The sequence below is a fragment of the Anolis carolinensis genome, chromosome 1, assembly GCF_035594765.1.
Source record: "Anolis carolinensis isolate JA03-04 chromosome 1, rAnoCar3.1.pri, whole genome shotgun sequence".
In the NCBI taxonomy this organism is placed as follows: Eukaryota; Metazoa; Chordata; class Lepidosauria; order Squamata; family Dactyloidae; genus Anolis; species Anolis carolinensis.
Genome location: NC_085841.1, coordinates 50,431,345 through 50,450,017, shown reverse-complemented (window position 1 = coordinate 50,450,017; position 18,673 = coordinate 50,431,345). Strand labels below are relative to the sequence as shown.

At 39.0% G+C, this 18,673-nt stretch overlaps 1 protein-coding gene across 3 annotated transcripts; it reads right to left on the bottom strand.

Moving 5' to 3' along the window:
• Positions 1 to 204: 204 nt before the first annotated feature.
• fam98a (family with sequence similarity 98 member A) lies at positions 205 to 16,920 on the bottom strand. 3 transcript variants are annotated; one of them, XM_016990620.2, is made up of 9 exons: positions 16,786 to 16,920; positions 14,289 to 14,390; positions 10,567 to 10,715; positions 8,821 to 8,955; positions 7,997 to 8,181; positions 6,795 to 6,875; positions 4,644 to 4,760; positions 3,996 to 4,163; positions 205 to 1,979 (listed from the first exon to the last, which is right to left on the bottom strand). In XM_016990620.2, exons 2-9 carry the CDS (start codon positions 14,339 to 14,341, stop codon positions 1,206 to 1,208), a joined length of 1,662 nt encoding a protein of 553 aa, XP_016846109.1. In that variant the 5' UTR covers positions 14,342 to 14,390; positions 16,786 to 16,920; the 3' UTR covers positions 205 to 1,205. The 3 variants fall into 3 exon arrangements, with proteins under 3 accessions (XP_016846109.1, XP_008123628.1, XP_003215972.1); XM_008125421.3 differs by having other exon boundaries at positions 16,693 to 16,797; XM_003215924.3 differs by lacking the exon at positions 16,786 to 16,920 and adding an exon at positions 16,550 to 16,684.
• Positions 16,921 to 18,673: the final 1,753 nt, after the last annotated feature.

Below are 18,673 nucleotides of genomic sequence, written 5' to 3'. Positions count from 1 at the left end.
GTTATTGATATATCCTATCACAAAAGTGATACAGTCTCCACTTGACAGTTACATTTCCTGTTTGCTACCTTCAAAGGATAGAGGGGGAGATGGGAAGCCACTCAAAACACTATTTGCAAAGTTTCATAACCTTCCAAGAAAGAAAGGTATATCTTAACCTCTGTTTGAAGTCATTTGTCTCTAAATGAAAGTTAAATCAAGAAATAGGAGAACAGATGCTTTTATTGCCCATCTTTTATACAACAGCATACCTTCAGCCATTTTCTTTCACAGCTTGACAATGTTTCTGTACACACACGCACACGCACACACACAAACACCAGCAAGGCGCATTGATGCGACTTTCCAGTAAAGAAAAATGTAACCAACCCAGCTGAAGGGCATTTTGCCTTGAGTCAAATGCCTAAATAAAAAACATCCTGCCTTTTCTGATCAGTGGTATTAACTCGTGCATAAAAGAAATTTCAGATTGCCATTACTGCTAGCTAACTTCAAGTAAAAGTTAGATTGGTCAGGGAAGAAACCCTGGATGAAAGTGAGTCTGAATTATGCTGAAGCATAGGGCTACATATACTATCCATTTATAACTTAGCTTGGTTTGATAGATGGCATTTGCATGGTATGATAATGGTTTGTCGTCTCCGGTTCAGACATGTAAAAGTGTTTCCGATTAGTGTGAGACATAAGGCTACTGAATAAGGTGTCAGCAATAGAGCTCATATAATAGACACAGGGCTACTGAAATGGTCTACAATTCTCTGAACAGTTACAAATGTGTAAATCCAACTGATGTCAGAGGGGCCTATGCAAACTTATCTGCAGCTTTACAATACAGATCAGGAGTCAGCTTGTTGCCTAAAAAACTCTAAATGAAATGCAATATTCAGACTATGTTTGGTAAGATTTAAAAAGAAATAATCAATGTAGAAATGACAAGTTCTTATGGATGTGAACCAACATGTATTCTAAATCCCCAGAGTTCTTTAGTACAGAGAATTGCACTTGCTGCTTTAAAGTTCGGCAAGTCCTGGAGAAGAAAAGCTGGCCTTCAGGCAACCCCAGACTAATCTGTATGTTTTCATATGCTCAAAAGCAAAGATGATCGTCCAGAAACAGTCTGCCACATGGTACTAATTCAAAAGGGGAAAAAGAGATTATCAGGCTTCTATTACATGAGCTCTATCAAAATGGCAGATTTTGTAGCCTCAGCTTGTGAAGTGTCTTCCTTGTCCAAATCCAGATTGATTGTACTGATAACCTCCATGCTGGAAGTGCTGCTCAAATTGCCCTCCTTGGTTAAAGTTTTGTGCACCTCTTCCTCCCCAGCCACCACCTTGCCCGCCACGGCCACGGCCTCCACGACCACCTCGCCCTCCTCCACGGCCACCACCTCGTTCATTGGAATGCCCATCTTGGTATCTGTTGTCTTGCTGGTAGCTTCCACCACCACCACCTTGATAGCCACTTCCTGAATATGAAGATTGATAGCCACCATAGCCACTTCCTTGGTAGCCAGTGCTACCACCACCATGGTAACCGCCAGTTTGATAGCCAGTATCTCTATAGTTATTTTCCCTATAGTTGACCTCTTGATAGCTGCTTCCTCCATCGGTCCAGCCTCCTTGCGGTTTGCCTCCTCTTCCTCCCCCCCTGCCTCCTTGGTCATAACCACCACGTCCTCGCCCGCCTCGTTCATGGCTCCCGTGTTCATGACCTCCACGGCCTCCATAGGATGAGTCATATCCTCCACGGCTTCCTCGGTCATAACCTCCTTGGTCATATCCTCCTCGACCTCCTCTGTCATGACCACCATGCTCATAACCGCCACGACCCCCATATGACGACTCATATCCACCTCTTCCACCTCTGCTTTGCTGCTGAGGACCATCTTGCCTTTTTTGCCATGGTGGCATCTCAGGAGGTGGTGGCTCAATTTCATTAGGTCTACCTCCTCTATCAGGTACTCGGCCCATTAATACCTACAGCAAAATAAATAATAGTAATAAGAATTTATTTGTATTCCACCCCAAGGGGACCCAGGGCAGATTCTAACAAAAAACACAGAGGCAAACATTCAATGATTCAAGACAGGTATAAACATGAATACGAATCTGTTTTATCACAGGTTTGTTTCTCCATAGAAAATTTCAGGTAACTAATTTAGAAAATTGCAGTTTCTAATAAAAACATTAGAAAATGAACACAAAATATTAACTGTGTAGTTGAATAGTTTGATAATATGAAAAATCTATACAATGAAACATTTATACTAGCGTTACTCTAAAGTGGAATGCATAAATGAAAAATCTATACAGTGAAACATTTATACTAGTGTTATTCTAAAGTGGAATATATAAATGAGGAGCACTTTGACCAATCAGATATAACCTTTGTGTGTTGTTTATTAACATTCTCATATTCCACCTTATTTCATAACATGTCAGGATGAGGGCCTCCACCATCTTGCTCCCTGGGGTAGCAGGGAGGGTATATAAATAAAGGGTGAAACTCTATGGAGAGAGAGATGAGGGATGGTGGGGGGGGGGGGAAGAGAAGGGACCTATGTTAATTGCTGTAATAACATGTTTCATGCATATGTCTATGTTTGATGTTTTTTATAGTTTTAATGGTTTTAATCTACAGTTGTGTGTTTTTGATTTAGATATGTGATATATTTTTATATATATGTAAGGCATTGAATTTTGCCATTTATTTTTTTGCAAACCGCTTTGAGTCCCCCCAGGGGTGAGAAAAGCGGTATAGAAATGCAGTTAATAATAATAAGAAGAAGAAGAAGAAGAAGCAGCTATGATTAAATCAATTTAAAAGCTGCAAGGATTTGGGAAAAGTTGTAAGAACCCAAAGACTTTTAATAAAAAGCCATGCCTTAAGCTGGGGCTAGAAAGAAGCCCAGTACGCATCTAAGGGGATGGCATTCTACAATCAAGGTAGTCCCAATATGCCCATTGATGAGACACAGACGAGCCCCCCTCCACGAGACCTCAGTCATGAGGAAAGAGTATATGAGAAGAAGCACTCTTCCAGGTATTAAGGTCACTCAAGTGTTGAGGCTTTAAATATCACAAGCACAAAATTGTTCTCACACAATGAGAACTTAAAAGCAAAGGCTTTATACAGTAGCAGGCTCCATCTAGTAAAGCCTAAATGTCTCTCAGAGTGATATTTTTTATTTCTAAAACAAACTCTTGAAATTACAACTATTGCAAGCACATAAACACAGAGCTACGAGTCTTACTATTTAAAATTGATCATGTAAATCCAAGATTGAAATGGAATTTCAGTCACATCTCACTAGTCTAGGATAGGGCAAACTACAGCCTTCCAGATGGTTGGCTATATATTCCATCAGTGTGAACCAGCATAGTGAGGAATGCTAGAAGCTGCAAAAACATCCAAAAAACCCCATTTTGGCCACCCCTGCTCTTGTCTCATTATCAAGTAGGCATCACCACCTTAACTGAAATTTCTTAATAGAAACAAATCTGTGATAAAACAACTACAATTAAATTACATAGTGCCACATCACTATACTGCCATTTTGAAGCATGCTTGTGTTGGTGTACTGCACAAAACCTCCAGTCTCAGTCTTGAAGATTAACAACATGTTAATCTTCAAAGTAGAGGTTTGTGCCAAATTTTTGAACTGTAAGCCAAAATCTCCCTAAGCAAACACATAATGTAGTCAAATATGTGGCTGGCCCATGATCAGAGATATTGATGTGGTGTATAAACATAGCCACATGGGGCGATTTAGAAAATCTGAGCAAGGCAATATATTGAACTGTCATAGGTACAAATTCCTAAAACATATTTCTCTTTCCTTGTGAAATAAAACTAAGATAAAAAGAAGAGATGTACTAAGTGCAGGTGTGTATTAAAGGTTATATTATTGCAAAAAGAAAATTTCTAATGCAGTTTATCAACATCTATAGCACTTTTAAAAGAAATCTGTATGAGTTGAGCAACACAGATACCTTATTAATGGCACATGCAGTCTTTTCTCTGATAGACCCACTGCTAGTCCTCATAATCTTTGACAAGTCTTGCCTAGCAGCCAAGAGGTGAGCAACAGATATAGCACATTTAGTAGATAACATGGCACGTTTGGGCTGGTAGATTTTAGCCAATTTCTCTGTTTGACTCTATAACACAAAAAGAAAGAGAGGGGGAGAAGTCAGCAGTTGACAGTGGTATCCAAATTAAACATTCAGCTGAACAATTCATTGCCTGACTTTTAAAACATTCTAACATATTAAAGTTCCCTTAACAACTACTGAATTATACACCCAATATTGGAACAATGCATAATAGGGTAAGCTACCACTTTCTTGTGCTGTGCAAGTGGGGGTACCTAACTCCGGAGCTTCAAATTAGCATCTTCTTTATCTATAATGTCAACAAAAAAATCAAACTAGATTTCATTCTGCACTTCTACAACCTTCTTAAAGGTATCTGTCCTACGCTAGCAGATATATCTACAAAATATAGGCACCCAGAGGGAAAAATCAAATAGAAATTGGCTGGCATCCTGAGTAAGAACAATTCCAGAAACGTAAACTACGAATTCTCATCCCCACCACCAAGAACTAGAATAAAGGTTTCTTCTAAAAAATAAATTGTACCTTTGCTCGATCTGACCAGCCAAATGATTGAACAGTTACATCTAGACGTTTCACTAATAATTTCCTCCGAACTTCGTACTCATTGGCTATGGCTTGATTAATACCTTCAATCTTTTCCTGGAACAAAAACAGAAAGATTTGCTGGAATCTAAACACTTACATTAGATGCAGTGTTTTCTGTCTAACTAACAACTTACCACAACATATGGCTTATACAAACATAACCTCTGTTTGTGTTGTCTGTCCTTGTTAATTGTATAATCAGCATTGAATGTTTGCCATATGTGTGTTCTGTGAGCTGCTCTGAGACTCCTTCGGGGTGAGAAGGGCGGGGTATAAATACTGTAAATAAACATTCTTGATTTTTTATAAAAAGCAATGAGCTCCTTGTATACTGATTTAGAGGCTTCCATCCTAATCTCTTTAAGCTACAGATGAACAAAGCAGAGCCTGTGAGCCACATGCAGTTCTTAACCCCTTTTTATAGCTGTTGATTTCTGCCAACAGTGCTCTATCAGCTTCCAAAACTGGCAATCTTTCCACATCAGAGAGCTGCTGCAGGTGCCAATGAATAAAGGGGTGGTAACCAGGAAACAGTGCAAGCCTGTGAAGGAGTGAGAGATAGCCAATGGACCTCTGCAATCTGAGAATGCTAAGTAAGCTGAAAAGCAGTTTTTCATCTTTCTGACTATCAACCTAGGGGATGGCAAACTGGTCCTCCTAATGTTATTGTGGCTGAAACTCTCATAAGTTTAGTCATTGCAGCCATTGATCAGAAATACTGGAAGTTGCACACAAACAATATCTGAAGGACTGTGCTTTGCTGTCCCCTGCTACATACTGTCCAGAAGCAAATAATCCTAAATTCACATTTCCAAACTTCTCTGCAGCTTTATTATAAGAATGCTACATGCCTGGGTAAACTAAAAAAATAAATGTAATTATTTTCTAACTAGACTGAACAGCCCAACTAGGGATGAGAATGCTCTTGCTCTATTCCCTTCTCTTACAACCTCCCCTACAACGAAGAGAAATCATCACAGCTATAGCTGATCAATTATTTCCATTATTATATTTTTGGTTGAGGGAGCCTTGCTGTGCATGGGCCTTTGCTAAGCTACCCTACATTTGAGTAAACTCATCATATGCCATCACTCAATAGTAAGGTCATGGAGATAGGAGAATGTGATTCCTCCATTATTACCCTACTGAACACTTGGTTTTCCATCCTACATTATTATTATTATTATTGCTACTGCTGTGTCTTGTGTAATGTTCTCTCCCCATAATATTTCCTATTTTGTTGTCATTATAATAATAATAATAATTATTATTATTATTATTATTATTATTATTATTATTATTATTATTATTTATTGCTACAGCTGCGACTTGTGTAATATTCTCTCCGTGTAATATTTCCTATTTTGTTGTCATCATCATCATAATCATCGTCATCATTATTATTTAAGTGATTTATATTGCACTGTATAATTTAACTTTTTAACTGATTTATATTGCACTGTATAATTCTTATATATGTGTTTTTTGTAAGCCGCCCTGAGTCCCCTGTTGGGTGAGAAGGGCGGGATATAAATATTGTAATAAATAATAAATAAATAAATAAATTAGGTAAAGCACAAAATCATGGTCAGAAATTGGGTGTTCAGCTCAGTTGAAAATTTTGTCAGAGATCCAACAAAATATATTCTGCAAATTCATTTTGCTTCACTCCTTTAGTAAAACTGGAAGTGCTCTATTAATGAAGACACTCATCTTCTGATCACAATAGCTACAATTTGATAAAAAGATTTTTTTTCATTTTAAAGGACTAAATTCATCTCAAGCTAGCTGGATAACTGTACTAAACTGAACATTCATTGAAAACATTCCGGTGCAGAAAAACTTAATTCCCTTCCCTTTCTGCTTGCTATAGTCTACAATAAAAACAAAGAACCAATTTTGTAAAACTGTATTCGCAGAGGATACCTATAACATTTTAGGAACACAGAGTCTAGTATCAGCTATATTCATCTATAATGCCTAACAATTTTTGAATATATGAAAAAGAAATAAATAAAAGAAAAAGTGGAAACCCTAATAAAAACAGTTAATGATAGAAACTATGAGTTCAATGGAAAAATAACTTACCCAATGAACTGGACCAAGTGGTTTTGACAGTAAAGGCTTTCCTACGTGATTTGGAGGAACTTTTGCTAATGTTTCTTTTAACTGTAACAAAATTAATATAGCACATTGAAAGGCAACTTTCTCTTTACAATTGAAACAAAGTAGCAATAAGAATGTGTATATCTATGTGTGACATAAATATAATACATTTCTAATATCTTTAGACCAATAAAAAAGATAAAGGTTTCCCCAGACGTTAAGTCCAGTCATGTCTGACTCTGGGAGTTGGTGCTCATCTCCATTTCTAAGCCGAAAGGCCGGCGTTGTCTGTAGACACCTCCAAGGTCATGTGGCCAGCATGACTGCATGGAGCTCTGTTACCTTCCCGCCGGAGCGGTACCTATTGATCTACTCACATTGGCATGTTTTTGAACTGCTAGGTTGGCAGAAGCTGGAGCTAACAGCGGCCGCTCCTGCCGCTCCCAGGGTTTGAACCTGGGACCTTTTGGTCTGCAAGTTCAGCAGCTCAGTGCTTTAACACACTTCGCCACCGGGCTCCCCTTTAGACCAATAGAGAAACATAAATACGTTTGAAAGAATAAAAGATCTTTTGTGATATTTTCATAATTATGGCAGCAATAAAATAAAATAGTTATATTTTATCCTAATCACATATATCGCAATCCATTGCAGGGCAGAATCTTTAATTAGCAAACCAAAATGTTACAAAACAGTAACTAATTAAAAACAGCAAGTTATGTGTGATTAATTCCTCTTCAAAATAGCTGAAGGGTAAAAAGTTATGACTCTTACTTAACAGAACATTTAAATTAAAAAATATTTTGTCATACTCTTCACTTTTAATTTTCTTGTACTATTGTATTTTATTTTGCATGTTACATTTGATTTCATTCTCCTAAACTATATATTTCACTGTTTTGAAGATGAAATGTTTGAGAATTTCTTACAGATTATTTAAATAACTGTACAATAAATTGAATCAAAACCTGACATGCTATATGAACACAATAGGCCCCTTTCCTGCTCCATATTATTGCTATAACCCATTGTGTCCCATCAAAAGTCACTTTTCAGGGTCTCGTGGAACTCTTTCCTCAATAACAATTCAGAGGAAAGGAAAAGAGTTGTAAATTCATGCATTACAACTGATCACATACAGAAAGTTTGGACCTTAATCATTGTAATGCCACAGAAATTCTTACCTTTTTTTCTATTCCACTAAAGAATTGAAACATAGTTATGTTGGCTGGAGGCTTGGACATGCCTAAAGCAATGCATATTCCTTTTAGTTCCTGAAAGACTTCACTGCCACTCCCTTCCTGGGCTTTTGTTGGAATTGCATTCACACAAAGCATTCTGGCAGCTTCCAATTCTGAGATGAGGTATGCTGAAGAAGAAAAGTTACCATTCAATACAAACACTGTTGAATTCACAATATAATCCACACTCATTTTAGAAATACCAAGAAGGGAATTATTTACCTCAATTAGCCAAGAACATTTTAAAAACTATTATCTCCAACAACATGTTTGTATAAAAATGCTTATATCAGCAAAGAGTATTTCATTCAGAGGCACAGCTTTTTAGAATGTAACATGAAAAAAAAGAAAATGCAGCAGGGGGCTTTCTCAATATGTATGTTGAGTAGCAAGAGTGGCAAACAAGCTACTTAATGAAAAGCTTTTGAAAACCGTCATTTAAAAAAACTATCATTAAAAATCTAAAAGCGCTTCCAACAAAAGCTGGTATTAAAAACAAGAATAGCATTACTGACATTCTTTTCTACTAAACTGCATTACTTGTAAGATTTTAATTTTGCCTATCAATTGCTAATCCTCTTCACTGACAAAATTGGTTTATGACAAGCAAAAGAAAAAAGATGCTGAGTCATTTTAGACTTTGATGCAGCTATAAATACAACTTGGAAGGTTTCACCCTGGGCCTTGAACAAATTCAACTATAGTCTCTCATTATTATAAGGACAGCTGTTCCAATTACCCCCCTCTGTAAATTTCCTTCAACTTACTAAGCAGTAGGAGGCAGTTTTTCTGATTGAGAAGGCGCTTGGTGACGTCTCCTGAAGTTAGTATTGTATATGGGCAGTTCATTTCACTCAGTAACCCACTCATTTCAAGCTGGAACTCGTCTGCTTCATTTGGACCTTAACACAAAGATTATTTTTTTATTTAAAACAGGTTAATTGTTAAAGGCTCTAATTTTTAGACAAGAATTAAGGTGAAACATTAAACTGAAACTAGTTGTCCCACTGTGAACAATTTCAAATAAAAGTTAAAGGCCATCTTGCTTCTTCAGGCATTTGGCACATAGTCCTTCTGTTCCTGTACTTTCTGATTGGTGCTGTGATTTAAAAGGTTTATTCTAATACGATGTTATTGTTGATTTTTATTGCTACTGGTAGTGTTTGAGTGAAAAGGTAAAGGTGAATAAATTCATGACTGCAAATTACAACAGCCTGCTATATTTTAAAGAAAAAGATGAAGCTTTCTAACTCAATTAAGAACCCAAGCAAAGTGGAAAGAAGCAGTTTTAATTTTATTATTTGGGCCATATGTGTGTGTGTGTGTCTGCGTGCACGCACACATAAGCTATAATTTTATGGGAGCAAAAAAGAAAAAAAATGTAGTACTGGTTCTCAACCTGGAGTCCCCAGATGTTTTTAGCCTTTATCTTCCAGAAATCCTAACAGCTGGTATACTGGCTGGGATTTCTGGGAGTTGTAGGCTAAAAACATCTGGGGGCCTAGGTTGAGAATCACTGTTAAATAGACACTGAATGCACTCTGCTGAAGAGCTAAGGTTTCATTTGTTTTAAGCAAGTGAATGAAAACTCAAATCTCATTAGTGGGTAGGGCTTTATATACCCATATTTACTCGAGTCTAATGAGCCATCAAATCTAATGCACACCTCCATTTTCAAAACCCTGAAACTCAGGGATTTTGCTGCCAAATGTAATGCACAGTGGCAAAAAGTGCACTCTTGGTAATTTGGTCATAAAAGGTGTGCATTATAGTTGCTGCCTTGTTAAGATTCCTTTTTTAATGGCAAAAGTGTTAGAATACAAAGGTTCCAGCAACAGAAAAGAAAACTTTGAGATGTATCTATGCTGTAGAATGAATCCACTTAAACTTCTTTATCTCAATGCTATGGAGTCATGGGGGGTATAGTTTTACAAGATTTCCAAAGAATGCTGATGCCTCACCAAACTACAAATTCCAGGATGGAATAGCATAGAGCCCTGACCAATAAATTAGAGATGAGGTCCCTCAAAGAGGAGCTCCATGCACTCCTAAAGCGGCTTCCCCTTTTGCTTTGGCTCAGCACTAAAATTACCATATGATTTGAATCTAATATGCACCCTAATCGTGGCAAGTTTATTTTGCCAAAAAAAATGAGCATTAGATTTGAGTAAATGCAGTATTTTGCTTTGTTTTTGTGGCACATAATCCCAACTACCTGAATGCAGAATTGTTATCTGTTTGCATCGATAACACAGATACCAGAAAACATCCAAATTGGCTGTCATGCAGGCATATCCTCACACTTCAGTAGATTTTTAACAATTATAGTGGTTCATGTCTTCTGCTGCATAAGATGTAATCCTGCTATGACACTAAATTAAGAGCTACTTTGATCATCACCACTATATGAATGAAATGAATGAGTATGCACACATACACACACAGATATTCCTGCAGACCTTTTCTTTTATAGATAAACAAGCATACATTATGCCAGAGTCATGGTCACTCACTGTTAGTTGCTTGTACATTTTCCTCCAGCTTGCAAAACAACCTTAGCTCTGATACCAGCCAGGCACAAAGTTTGGTGTATTCTGGGGAACTGGCTCCACCAGAAGCTGCTTGTGTCAGAGCTCCATCTTCTAACAATGGACCTTTGTAACTGTCAAAGAAAATAAAAATAAGATCAGCATCCCTCACTGTTAAGTCATTGATGTATGAGACATGCACTCTACATGATGTATATCTTCTTCTTCATTCACATAGCCGTTTTCAACTCTTTGTGACCTCATGGACCAGTCCACGCCAGAGCTCCCTGTCGGCCGTCGCCACCCACATGATATATACAGTACACTAAAAAAATCATATTTACATTTAAGCAGTCTTACAACACTATTAACCTCCAGGGAATCTCATGCCAAATAAGTTTGCTAGGAACTGAAGCCTACACCTTTAGCCCCATCAAAGCAGAGTTAAATAATATACAGCCTTATCCTTTCTCCACACTCTTCATCACTGTCCTTCCCACTCCATCCTGTCTCTCCTGTATGAAAGTCTTAATGCAGGCAGCCTCCAAGTTACAAACAAGATGGGTTCTGTAGGTTTGTTCTTGAATTGAATGTGTATGTAAATTGAAAAAGGTACATGTTTAAGTGTAATTCCAGCTAAATATACAATGTATGCATGCTTTGGAAAGCATAGGAGAGGGTTAACACCCCAGTGGTGTTTGTTTTGCTGTTTTCATTTCACCTCACTTTCTGTCCCTGTGAGAATTCGATTTTGAAAAATTTGGCTGGTGGAAACAAGGATTAGTGATAAAGCTTCAGTGGAGACACCTTTTCCCCATGATAACTCTTTCAGGAATGAATTTTCCTTCTGAGGGGTATATTTCTCTCACTTCCTGTTCTTTCACCCCAATTCTTAACTATGAGTCAGTTGTAACTCGGGGACTGCTTGTACACTCTTTTTCTCTTTTCTCCCTACAAAAGAAACTCATCATATCAGTTCTTTGGGACAAGCATCCATTTGTGACCAGGCTAGCTTGGAGATCCTGGAACTTAGAATCCATAAAAACAACATTTCCAAGATCAGGATGCAATACAGAACTAAACAAACAAATGTCTCATTGTAAATGTTTCTGTCTTCATATGAGAACAACAGAATCTAAAAGACATGATGCAAATGTGCTTACAGAGCCAGAACAACAATTATTTTTGGTACAACAGTAGTTTTGTCCTATTTGTAAAATAACTTTCCCCTCTAAACAACACACCATTGTTCACACATTTCTTTGGCTATTACTCCAAATTACTTTATCCCAGTACTTCTTTAAATCCTTTTGTAAAATTGGTCTTTATTGGAAAATACATTTCTGACTATTCATACTGTATTATTAACTAATATCTGCAATAAGTAAAACCGATTGTTGTTCAGTATATGTACAATCTATGTACATATAAACAAAATTAAGTTTATATTTGTTTCGACATCATGCAAATACAGCAGGACGGATTTTCACCAAATTGGGAGATTACATTAAGGTGATCTATCCGACAGGGAGCTCTGGCGTAGACTGGTCCATGAGGTCACGAAGAGTCGAAAATGACTAAACGAATGAAGAAGAAACTTGAAAAATATTGACTACTATAATATCTTATCAGTTCAGTTTGATCTACATAGAAATCCTAAACTAACTCTAAAATAATTCTGATTTGAAGATTGGAAGACAACTATTTATTTAATGAAAGAAATTGATTGATTGTGTAATTTGTACTTTGGATCAATTGACTGGACAGGACCAAGAACTTCTGTCATTTTCAATACTGCAGTCTACATATCAGTCACCCTTTAGTCTCTATATGTGAACATTAACAATGAGTACCTCAGCTATTCTATTTATTCTTCCATAACAGAAATAAATTAGTCTGTCCTGTGATATTTATTTAATGAGTAGAAAACTGCCCTTGTATCAATATCTAAACTTTTTAGAACTTTTTAGTTTTATGAACTTCTAAAGAAAATAAAAGCTATGTAGCTCTCGCTGCAAACTGGATGGCTAACCTAGCCATTTTTTGTAAGTAACAGCAAACATGAATAATTCTCCTTTAACCTCACATCTGCTCACTATTGTTCCACTGTTGTAACAGCTGTTTGCTTCTACTTGTTTTTGTGTGAACTCTCCTCACATACACTGATATGCACAGATAACCATACTTTTCAAAATAAAGAAAGAAGCGAGAAACTAATTTCTCCAAAGCATAAAATTGGAATATTACACCAACATTATTACAAAGGCTAACAATATAGACAATAGGGCAATGCCATGCAATTTACTTGGAAGTATGCCCCCAATATTCAGTTGGACATACTCCCTCATAATTATGTCCATGCTAAAGGCTTCCATGGAATAACTAGTTGACAAAGGATTTATAACACAACATATATAAAGGGAATTAAGCTAATAATACAACAAGGAGCACCAAGGAGAAAAGCCTCACATCCCAGTTACTTTACAAATACAGTAGAGTCTCACTTATCCAAGCCTTGCTTATCCAAGTTTCTGGATTATCGAAGCCATTTTTGTAGTCAATTTTTTCAATGTATCGTGATATTTTGGTGCTAAATTTGTAAATACAGTAATTACAACATGACATTACTGCGTATTGAACTGCTTTTTCTGTCAAATTTGTTGTAAAACATGATGTTTTGGTGCTTAATTTGTAAAATCATAACCTAATTTGATGTTTAATAGGCTTTTCCTTAATCCCTCCTTATTATCCAAGATATTCGCTTATCCAAGCTTCTGCCGGCCCGTTTAGCTTGGATAAGTGAGACTCTACTGTACTATTTTAGATTGTGAGTTTCATCCATGGTGCTAGATAATAAATCACTGATAGATACAATGTTATGCATAATAATTTTTTCCACTTTTGCTAGGGCATAGCATTGGTCTCAGAGCCTTGCTGATAAAACTCAATGCCAGAAACTGAAAGGGACTTTTAAAAATACATATATATATTTATTTCCCCTTTCTTCTTCAAATCTATTCCATAACTATGTGGGTTAAGGAAAAGCATTAGATAAACTGGACCAATTATTGTTTATGAATTAGCTATGAAAGAAAGTGCTGCTGTCATTCTTGTGTGTGATTTTGTGGCAACTGCTCTGCTACTGTTTGAATAGAATGCTGGAGAATATCTTTTATTTGATTCAGCTTTATTATTCTGTTTTTATGGCCAAAAATACCTTTATATGTTCTGGACCTCATCTTGCTAAGAATGCCCTGAAGATATTTTAATTTTCCCAAAAAAGGAATCCCTTCCACCTCTGCTTCAATGAACCAATAGTGATTATATATACCTGAAATACAACATCTACAGAAAAATACCAATGTCAAAGGCTGGAAAAACAGGTAACAATACAGTACGACCACCATATTCATTGAGAATATGTTCCAAGACACTCCCAGCCCCATAGCTAGCTGAAACCTTGGATAATAGCAAACCCTATATTTTAAGAATACTTGGGAGGAAAGCATGGCATAGAATTGCACTGGAGGATTTGGAGAGTCTTACAGACACTTCGGGAGGTGGGGAGTGAAGAGTGTGTAAAACTGAAACCGTGTATATTAAAACTGCAGATGTTAAATCTGTGGATAAAAGGGCTGCACTGTAAAAACACTGTTTTCAAAGCTGAGCAGTCAAAAGCATTGCAGCATATTTTCACTCATACATACCCTAGGTCTTCAAGTGACTCCAGAATATCATTCTCCATGAGCTCAAACTCCATTCTGGGGCTTCAGAATGAAACCAACAGAAAAATAAACAGAAGCTGGAAGCTAGAATCAGCAAAACCAAAGCTAAGTTAGAATTGCTTGGGAGAAATGCAAGAAATTACCTTCATATTAGCATAGAGTCCAGAAAGGGTGCCTTGTACGACTGGGTCCCTTGTCCACCACCTCCCACCCTAGAATTACAGAATCATAAAGCTGGAAGATGATACATGGGCCATCCAGACCAACCTCCTGTTATGCACAAAGCACTCCCAACAGATGGCAATCCAGCCTCTGCTTAAAATTCCAGAGGAGACTCCACCATGCTCAAAGGCAGCACAATCTACTGCCAAGCAGTTCTAAGAGTCATTTTGGATTTTTACACTTCCTAACAGCCTACCAGCTGTTAGGAATCATGGGAGTTGAAGTCCAAAACACCTGGAGGGCAGAAATTTGCTCATGTCTGCTTTAGCTTGTGCTTCTAGTCCTGCCAGCTGTTAGGAATTGTGGGAGTTGAAGTCCAAAACACCTGGAGAGCCAAAGTTTGTCAATGCCTGAGCTGGAGGATCACAGTTCAAGGATGCCTCGTTTCCTGCAATTTGAACCCGCTGCTTTGCATCCTAAGGTGCATCTACATCAGGGGTCCCCAAACTAAGGCCCGGGGGCCAGATGCAGCCCTCCAAGGTCATTTACCTGACCCCCACCCTCACTCTTAGAGTTAGGCTTGCCCAAAGTCTGAAATGACTTGAAGGCACACAACAACAATCCTAATTGACTATCTCATTGACCAGAAGAAGGCCCATACTTCCCACTGAAATCCTGATAGGTTTATGTTGGTTAAAATTGTTTTTATTTTTAAAGATTGTATTGTTCTTTCATTGTTGTTGTTCTTTTTTTGCACTACAAATAAGATATGTACAGTGTGCAAAGAAATTTGTTCGTATTTTTTAAAAAATGATAATTCGGCCCCTCAACAGTCTGAAAGATTGTGGACCGGCCCTTTGCTTAAAAAGTTTGAGGACCCTTGATCTACATAGTCAAATTAATGCAGTGTGACGACACTTTAACTATCATGGCTCCATGTATATCATTATGGGAGCCAGCCAGAGAGACTTGGTGTCTCACCAAACTACAGTCCCCTAGGACCCCATGGTATTGCACCAAGGCAGTGAAAGTGGAGTCAAACGACAATGTAGACGCGCCCCAGCTTCTGGAGCACCAGGAAAACAAGCCTCCCCCCCCCTCCTCAATGTGATATGCTTTGAAATGTGTTGTCAAAGGTTTTCATGGCTGGAATTACTGGGTTGCTGTGAGTTTTCTGGGCTGTATGGCCATGTTCTAGAAGCATTCACTCCTGACATTTCACCCACATTTATCTGTTGGAAACTAGGCAAGGGAGGTTTATATATCTGTGGAAGGCCCAAGGTGGGAGAAAGAACTCGTGGAGAAAAGTATGAATGTTGCCATTAATCACCTTGATTAGCACTGAAAAGCCCGGCAGCTTCAAGGCCTTGCTGATTCCTGCCTAGGGAAACCTTTGTTGGGGGTATTGGCTGGCCCTGATTGTTTCATGTCTGGAATTCCCATTTTCAGAGTGTTGTTCTTTATTTACTGTCCTGATTTTAGGGTTTTTTTAAATACTGGTAGCCAGATTTTGTTCATTGTCATATTTTCCTCTTTTCTGCTGAAATTGTCCACATACTTGTGGATTTCAGTGGCTTCTCTGTATAGTCTGACGTGGTGGTTGCTATACCCCAGGATTCCCCCAGGCAGGAAGCAGCCAGGCTTTGAAGCTACATGGCATTTCAAGGCGAATCAAGGTGATTAATTGCAACATCCACACCTGCCTCCAACAGACAGTTCTTTCTCCCACCCTGGACCTTCCACAGATAGATAAACCCAACTTGCCTAGTTTCCAATATATCTCATAACCTCTGAGGGTGCCTGCCATAGATGTGGGCGAAACGTCAGGAGAGAATGCTTCTGGAACATGACCAGACAGCGCGGAAAATTCACAGCAATCCTTCCAAACATTCAAACATGGCTCTCACGTCTCCCCTCCCCAACCTTCTTTTCTCCAAGCTAAGCCTACCAACTCCCTCACTCTTTGGCATCGGGTTGAAAGGAGTCCTTCTCCACACGGACCCATTTCCCGGCAGGAAAAGGCCTAGTGCGGCCTCCTCCTTTGGGCCCCCTTTCTCCTCCCTCTCTGTGTGGAAACGTGCCTTCAAGGGGCCTGTCGACTCATGGCGACCCCATGCATTTCGGAAGGCTCCCTGCGTCGCCTGGGCGGGCGGTCTCCTCCATGTCCTCTCGGCTGTATGAGGCTTCTCCCTCCCCCGGCCCCCCAATTGGCCCCGGCGCCCACCTTTCACGCAGCTGTTACGCCGCCGACTGCTGGGTTGGCATGTCAGCGGGTGGGGGAAGGGCGAGGAGAAGCGGAAGGACCTCTTCGCCTTACCTCTCACCCCGGACTTCATGGTAGGGTGGCATCACAGGACGCCTGAGTTTTTAAACGAAGTAGATCCTTCCTTCTGAGTTTACAGCCTGCGGGATGCGTCTCCCTTTTTTACAAATCTTATACATCCCGGGCTGTCTTTTTTCTTCTTAACGTCAGAAAGTGTACCTCAAAGTGAAACACGGGTTTCCTGTCAGGCACTTTGATAGACAGCCTTCAAAGGACTTCTCTCGCTCTTCTTTCTCTCTGCGGGGAAACCACGTTGGAAAGCACGGGGCCTGAAAGGAACAGCGCCGAAGACGTGCAGCGAGGGACAAACTACTTCGGGCGTTTCGTTTTACGAAACGATATTTTCTAGCATGTGTCTTTTACTGGCATGAACTTGAAGGAACTGGGCGCGGCGACGGCCGACAGGGAGCTCTGGCGTGGACTGGTCCATGAGGTCACAAAGAGTCGGAATCGACTGGGCGACTGAGCAGCAGTCTTTTACTCCAGTTACACTGCCATCCAATGTTTGAAGCTGCCTTATATGGACAGTGGATCCATTTAATGCGGTTTAGTCCATATAATGCCCCATTTACAGTGCCATCCAATGTTTGAAGCTGCCTTATGTAGTCAGTAGATTCACATAATGCGGTTTAGTTCATAGAATGCCCCATTTACACTGCCTCACAATATTTGAAGATGCTTTATATGAGTAGATCCATATAATGCAGTTTAGTTCATATAATGCCCCATTCACACTGCCATACAATGTTTGAAGCTGCCTTCTCTGGTCAGTGGATTCATATAATGCAGTTTAATTCATTTAATGCCGTTTCAAACGACATTATATGGTCAGCGTAGATTCATATAATGCAGTTTAATTCGTATAATGCAGTTTGAAACTTCATTATATGCCATTGTAGATCTGCTGCCTTAAATAGAAAGCAGCCATTGTTGACTCTGAAGAGAACGGGCCAGTGCTGTTGTTCTATACAAAATGGAAACTTGAAATGCTGAGAATGGCGGGAAGGGCTTTTTCATATAGAAGCGCCTTTAGCTGCGCTTGGTGGTTCTTCCTGGCCTGGGGAATGAAAGCTTTACAAATATCACAGGCTTGAGTAGAATGAGATTCCCCCAAACACAGAAGGCATTTAAGCATGGCCATCTGAATCTGCCAACTTTCCCTCACAGGAGCTGCACTTCTTAAAGGGTGCAGAAAACCTACTGGCCTTAGAGTCATCTGAGAAGTCCGGGTCAGGGCCACAAGCAAACAAGAATAGTCACGAGTCCGAGTCAAATCCAAAGGTAAGTTATAGAGGGTTATCCAGAAGAGTTGTTATGAAACAGTCCAAGGTCCTAGCTGATGAAACATATAATATATGAAGAAAGCGGGTTCCTAACACTGCCTAGCATGGCGGAAAAAAAGAACTGAGGTTATAGGCCTGCCCATTTCCTATATACCTCCTGTGGAGGACGGGCGAGACCATAGCTGTTGGGTTATCTAGCAATCATGCATGCATTTTCAATGTGGGATGGTTTTTGTAGTTAGTTTTGCTTGTTGCTTAGTAACCTGAAGCCTAAGCTGCATTCCAAAGTTGATGGCACCACTTTGGGGTTTTCCATGTGATGTGGGAAATGGAGTATACTTCCTGGAGACTTACAGAAAGTGACATATGCCTTTAGAATTTGGGGCATAAAAGGGGAGACTTTCTTTTGTTCTTTCTCTCTTTGCCTCTTCCTGTTTCTTGATCCTGCCATGCCATGCTGATGTTACTTCTTTGTTAAGATATATGTAGTATCCTGAACTGTATTCTTTTGGAACTAGATGTTTTTACCTGTATAACCATCATCATACAAGATTGTGAGTAAACGTATTTTTGCTATTTTACTTTTGATGTCTCTAATG

Bases quoted from the DNA above. Each gene is read 5' to 3' on its own strand.
- fam98a (XM_016990620.2), bottom strand. From the start codon at position 14,341: ATGGAGTTTGAGCTCATGGAGAATGATATTCTGGAGTCACTTGAAGAC. The intron at 10,716-14,288 runs GTATGTATGAGT...TTTCTTTGACAG, and splicing joins GAGTCACTTGAAGACCTAGG to TTACAAAGGTCCATTGTTAG. The intron at 1,980-3,995 runs GTATCTGTGTTG...ATTTTGCTGTAG, and splicing joins CTGCATGTGCCATTAATAAG to GTATTAATGGGCCGAGTACC.